General features: G+C 41.3%; 1 protein-coding gene across 1 annotated transcript; it reads right to left on the reverse strand.

Moving 5' to 3' along the window:
• Positions 1–4477: 4477 nt before the first annotated feature.
• On the reverse strand, positions 4478–5140 carry LOC141607745 (uncharacterized). The gene has a single exon (XM_074427096.1). The coding sequence runs from the start codon at positions 5138–5140 to the stop codon at positions 4478–4480; it is 663 nt and encodes a 220-aa protein (XP_074283197.1).
• Positions 5141–6962: the final 1822 nt, after the last annotated feature.

Consider the following 6962-nt stretch of genomic DNA (forward strand, 5'->3'; position numbering starts at 1 on the left):
GAGCAGCCCAGGATCGACAAAAGAGTTATGCGGATCTACATCGTCGGGACATAGAGTTTCAAGTTGGGGACAAGGTTCTTTTGAAAGTGTCTCCTATGCGTGGGGTTATGATATTTGGGAAGAAAGGCAAGTTAAGTCAGAAGTTTATAGGGCCTTATGAGATCTTAGAGCGAGTTGGGGAAGTTGCTTATCGTCTGGCTTTACCAGCTGCGTTAGAGAGAGTGCATAATGTGTTTCATGTATCGCAGCTGCGGAAGTATGTGAGTGACCCGTCACATGTGTTGGAGGTAGAGAGCTTAGAGCTAGATGAGTCCTTATCATATCTTGAGGTGCCTAAGCAGATTCTAGACCGAAAGGTTAGAAAGACTAGGAGTGGTGAGACAGTTTTGCTTAAGATCCTGTGGTCTAACCACGAGACCGAGGAAGCTACATGAGAGCCAGAGGAAGCTATGAAAGAGCGTTACCCTTTCCTTTTTGATCAGGTATGTATGGTTACGGGGACGTAACCTTGTTTCTTTTAGGGGGGTAGGAGATGATCGCGAACAGTTTTTAAGAGTTTTATACCCCTTTTATATGTTGTGTCGGGATGTTTGTCGGGATGAGTTGGGTTAGTATCATGTTTTATGTTGAATTTTGTTTTGGTTGCTAAGTCGGGAAGGTTATGGGAGTACCTTTGTTTAGTAGTGGTTTGAACTTCGGGGACGAAGTTCCTTTTAAGGAGGGAAGACTGTAATACTCCGTATTTATAAGTCTTGGGGTACTCTATCGAGTAGCCCTTACTCTGTCGAGTAAGGGTAAGTTGCGAAATAAAATGATTTCGACTGTTGGGTACTCGATCGAGTAGTCAGGGTACTCGATCGAGTAAGGGGGTACTCGATCGAGTACCTTGGGTACTCGATCGAGTGTCCGGTTTTACGGGGAGTTTTCTCGGGTTTTGTTAATTATGCGATTAAGGTATTTAAGTTCCGTCGTCATTATTCTAAACCACTTTTACAAAACCTAAATTCCTGTTTAAGAGAGAAAGCAACAAGTTCATCTTCCTAATCGCATTCTTAGCAATTCCGGAGTTCGAGACGGTCGGTTCTTGTCGTTGTGTATACCGTTGAGTTCCTTGCGTCGAGGGTAAGATCTACGTACCCTTTTTATTGTATTTCCTTTGATTTGGTTAAACCCTAATTTAGAGATTGGGGGTTTTTATGTGTAGTATGTGATTGGTAGCCTATATGTGTTGTATGATAGGAGGAGGGTTCATAGAAGAGGCTTTTTGACTCGGATAGAGAGAGACCGTCGATTGTGTGCATACCCTGTAGGATTTCCTACTCAATATTAGTCCCATAATGGGATATTGGTTGATGTATTGTATTTGGTTGTTTGATATAATAATTGTCTTGTGATTGTGGTTGTGATCGTTGTTGATGGTTCGCGAGGCGTGGCCTCGGGCCGAGTGGGGTCACTTGCGGGAGTGGCTTCACGCCCTAGTTTCGCCCTTCGTGGAACCCGCCACGGAAGGGGATGTGCACATTAATGGACAGGGTTATCGCTCACTATGTGGAGCGGGGATTTGGTGGGTACGGCTGCGGTCCCCATCGGGGGCTGGTCCAAAGGACGGTCGGTATTGAGATGATGGGAATTGGTTGGTTGTGTGTGTGTGTGACGATTAAAGTCGTCTGTGTATCTTATTGTTGTTATACATATTGATTGTGTGATTAGTACGACCCGGTGTTGTTTTGTAAACTGCGGTGATCCATTCGGGGATGGTGAGCGATATTGAGCGGTATTGAGATGAGTACTGGGATAGCTGGGATGCCACGACATGATGATAGGAGTCTTCCGCTGTAGCCTTTAGTTTATTTACATTTCAGTTAGAACATTCAGTTTGAGATCATGTATCGTACTTTTGGTTTGGTTTCGAGGATTGTAACTATTCACTAAATTATTTATAATAAACGTTGTTTCTTTATTGTTGTTTGATTATCATTGCCTCGGGTAACCGAGATGGTAATGTCTTCATACCTGAGTGGTCCTGGTAAGGCACTTGGAGTATGGGGGTGTTACACTTACAATGATCAGGTGAATGCCTACTGTGCCCAATATCCACCACTCTTTCACCTTGTTAGGCAAGGACTTCTTGACCCTAAGAGTCCTCTGCTGGATTGGGTGGATATGAAGGTATTCTTTCCTCAAGCCTCCTAAGATAAAGAAAGGGAAAACCGGGTTGCTAGGAGTGTGATACGAACTGAACAGCGGAATTAAGGACGAATTGGACAGTGCTAAGGACTGTTCGTACTAGGTACGCGCAGACCTGAAACTGTTTGACTTACACTACAAGAACTACTAAAATAACGGGCTGTTTTTGGTGAACCGAACTTACTAGGTACGACCAGTTCTGGTTTTTGTGAATAAAAGGGATAGTGTTTAAACAAGCAAGACCTATTACTTGATCAAAGTGAGTGAGATCAAGACCTATTGATCAACAACTCGGGAATTTTAATCAGAATCGCGTTCCAATCAAAATCAGTTTTTGTTTCTAAGCAAGAAACGAGTTTATCACAAGTGTTTTTCAGAAAATTCTTAGATGATTTTATTCATAAACTTCAAGGCATTATATAGCCTCAAATGAGCTGAAATAAGCAGCCAAAAATGTGAAGAGTTTGAGCATTCACTCTTCACTTAATTACAACACTTAAAGCAACAAGTTCAATGTACCTAGACAACTACTAATTAAGCTTAATATTTTATTTTAACAACATAATCTGAAAAGTAAAATAAAAACGTAATATTGGACCGCTCTTCCCTTGTAATGCGTGCCACAAATCAGCTCTCTTAGTCCATACTTAGCAAATTCGCAAAGGAAGGATAATTAAAGCTTAAAGGCTGAAAACCACGAGCCATAATCAGACTATCGCCGTGAATGTTTACAACCAGCTCGTCCAGCTCGTCAACCAATTCTGAGTCATTACCTTGGTTCACATCATCCACTCCTCCTTGAAAAGGAATTGAACTCAATTCAGCTAGGCCATCGTCATCCAAGTAAGGAGAGAGATCACTAACATTAAAAGTGGCGTGAACACCATAATCACCGGGAAGTTCAACCTTGTAAGCATTGTTGTTGACCCTATCCATGATTTTGTAAGGACCCTCGATCCTAGGCATGATCTTATTCTTGCGTTTGCTCGGAAATCTCTCTTTCCTAAACTGCACCCAAACGAAGTCTCCAATCCCGAACACCCTCCTCTTCCTTTTTTTGTTAGACTTGTGTTGATAGGCAGCATGCACGGTTTCAATTTTGGCCCGGACTTGCTCATGAAGTTTCAACATTGCTTTCCACTTTGATGCGGCGTCTTTAAGTACCATTTCATCCTTTTGCTTTTGGAGTTCCTTTGTTTCTTCGGGTTTACAATGATAGGCAGCCTTATTCGGGAGAGATGAGCCCTGAATAAGGTCAATTTGATGTTCATTGTCCCGAATAGGAGGCAAACCAGGCGGTAAATCATCGGGAAATACATCACTAAACTCCGTAAGGAGTTTTTCAACTCGCCCATTTTTCTGCAAAAAAACATTAGAACTCGAATTTTCTTTAGCAACCAGTAAGAAAACATGTTCACCACCATCAATAGCATGCTCCACATCCCGTTCTCCAATCAATAACGACATACCAGCCTTGGGAACCATGTTTGTGGCAGCAACACGGCTGTTTTGAGGTGATAAAGGCTTGAGCAAAATTCGTTTTCCCTTATCCTTCAATTCATATTCATTACACCTTCCCCGATGCAACACATCCCGATCAAATTGCCAAAGTCGACCCAACAAGATATGACAAGCATCCATGGGTATAACGTCACACAAAATCTCATCAACATACGAACCCATCGTAAAATTCACACGAGCCTGTTTAGTGACTTTAACACTACTACCATTATCGAGCCAATGCAAAGCATAAGGATGGGGATTTTTTGTGGTCTTGAGACCCAATTTTGACACCATTTCAGTAGAGGCAACATTAGTATAACTCCCTCCATCGATAATTAGACTCACCCGTCTATCATTCACCTTATAATTAGTATGAAACAGTTGGTTCTGCTGTCCCGACTCAATTGGTTTAGAATCAACTTTCAAAGTTCGCAAAACCAAACTAGTATCGACATGAGGTGCCTCATAACCCTCTACTTCTTCTTCCCCCTCCTCATTAACATTAGAAATCTGAAACTCATCCATTTGTTCCTCCTCGGCCAACAACTCATCCCGACACTCTAAGGCTTCTCTTAAGGTCACAACTCGTTGATTAGGACACGCACTTTGATAATGACCGAATCCTTGACACTTAAAGCATCGAACCATAGCCAAACTAGTCTCTTTTCTCGGGGTTTTAGAGGACTGACCAACGGTGTTTTTAAGGCTGCCAGTCGAGGTGTTAGACACGGCCTGGTTATTTGGAGTACCAACAAAGTTAGACTCGGGTTTAGACCATGATTTTGGCTCACTCGATTCTGAACTCGACCCTCCCCCCATATTTAGGCTTCCCTTGTGACTCTACTTTCAGACAAAGACCAACAAGAGTATCAAAATCAGAATAGGGATATAACTCAACAGAACTAGCATTGTTATAATTCAATCGACGCAAAAATCGAGACATTTTATGCTCTTCTATTTCCTCCAATTCACCCATAATAGCAAGATTCTGAAATTCATCTAAATACTCACTAACACTCAACTTTCCTTGTCTAAAATCAGCTATTTTGCGATAAGTAGACAGCCTATGGGTCGATGGTACATACCTTTTCCGTAGTTTGCGTTTTAGGGACACCCAAGAATCAATTTTCTCTTTGCCTTCTCGGACCCTCTTAGCCTTCATCGCCTCATTCCACAGCGATGCTCCTTTACTCAATTTCAGAATTGCAAACCTACACCTCTTATCATCATCCAGGTCTTTAAAATCGAATAAACTATCGATTTTCCGTTCCCACTCCAAATAGGCCTCGGGATCAGCCCCTCCAACGAATTCAGGAAGATCACTCGCCTTGAATGCATCAACAATTCGTTCTCCTCTCCTAGGTTGCCAACGCTCTTCAGTTTCCCGAGCATGCTTCAAAGCTTCCCGTAATTGGTGAATGAATTCTGGACTATTGAAGTCTACCGACATAGTCAAACAAGGATCAAGAGCTGAAGCTCTGATACCACAAATGATATGAACTGAGCAGCGGAATTAAGGACGAATTGGACAGTGCTAAGGACTGTTCGTACTAGGTACGCGCAGACTTGAAACTGTTTGATTTAGACAACAAGAACTATTAAAATAGCAGACTGTTTTTGGTGAACCGAACGTACTAGGTACGACCAGTTCTGGTTTTTGTGAACAAAAGGGATAATGTTTGAATAAGCAAGACCTATTACTTGATCAAAGTGAGTGAGATCAAGACCTATTGATCAACAACTCGGGAATTTTAATTAGAATCGCGTTCCAATCAAAATCAGTTTTTGTTTCTAAGCAAGAAACAAGTTTAACACAAGTGTTTTTATGAAAATTCTGAGATGATTTTATTCATAAACTTCAAGGCTTTATATAGCCTCAAATGAGCTGAAATGAACAGTAAAAAATGTGAAGAGTTTCAGCATTCACTATTCACTTAATTACAACACTTAAAGCAACAAGTTCAATGTACCTAGTGTAGATACCCAGTATCTGCTGAGACTCCAACAAACACCCGATGACTATCGGACTACAACATGTTTTGGGATCGCAGTGTTTGATCGACAGTTTGTATACAACTCTACGTCGGAAAACTTAAAACGATTTCAAAAACAAAACATTTCAAAACATTTCAAAAAATACCTGGAGTGTTTAATGCACGACGACGGGGTCGCAATGACGCTAACTAGAGTCAAAACCGACACCGGACCAAAAACCGACTCGAAAATTCAAATCCCGACTCCAACAACGAGTCAAACCGAGTCAACCACTAAAACAAAATATCTCAAAGCCTTCTATGCTATGTTTTCCCGGATTCATGTTGGTCAAGTACCAAACATGTGACTACAAAACCTAGAATAGAACAAATCATGATTGCGTTTGTTGTGAAAGCGACAACACAACTTGAAGACCCGCGGCATGGCTCGCGCCTCTTTGAGCAGCCCAGGTGGCCACGTCGCTCAAAACTCACACAACCACTCATTCTCCTATAAATACCCCTCAAATGCCACCCATTTGAGACTTACGCGAGTGTCCACCCCCTCTTTTCTCCCTTAAAGTTCTCGACTCGACTTCTAAAGTCACAATCCGACGCGTGTTTACGACCTACCGATCGTAAACACGAGCCTTACACATTGTTTGGTACCGTCATCGTGCATTAAATCACTTGTCCGACCACTTTGACCACTACACCATCACTAAACTTTTAAAACACACTTTTACTTACCAAAACGGTTTTAAACCGAGTTTTTTCCGATCAAACAAGTTGTTACACTTACGACGGTCACTCGCCATAACCAAACATGTAAGTATGAGGGTGTAAAAATCCTCTTTTATTATGTTTTCATTTGTTTCATGACTTTAACATCCTAAAACATGCATAACATAAACCAAAACATGAAATAAACGAGCCAAAACTGATTTTTGGTCTGAGGCAGAAGCCCCATAGGTCGCCAACAGGCTCGCGCCTAAATGGGGTACTCAGACCAGAGATCAACCGTGTTTGTTCTCGTCATTTCCCTTAATCCATTTTTCATATTTGTAAACGGTTTTTACCATTTCAAGTATTTTAGAAACCTTTTGTTTCATTTCACATGTTTTAACCATAAAGCATTTTTCACCCTTGGTTCTTCATATCATGACGGTTAAATCCGTGTTTCGGTGATAATATTTGGTTAATGACATTTAAGAGGTATTTTAAAGCCTTTTATTTCATTTCTTTACATTTTTCAAACAAACATATTAGTCACCAACACAAAGTCATCCTTGGTTATAC

The sequence above is a fragment of the Silene latifolia genome, chromosome 10 (genome assembly GCF_048544455.1).
Source record: "Silene latifolia isolate original U9 population chromosome 10, ASM4854445v1, whole genome shotgun sequence".
In the NCBI taxonomy this organism is placed as follows: Eukaryota; Viridiplantae; Streptophyta; class Magnoliopsida; order Caryophyllales; family Caryophyllaceae; genus Silene; species Silene latifolia.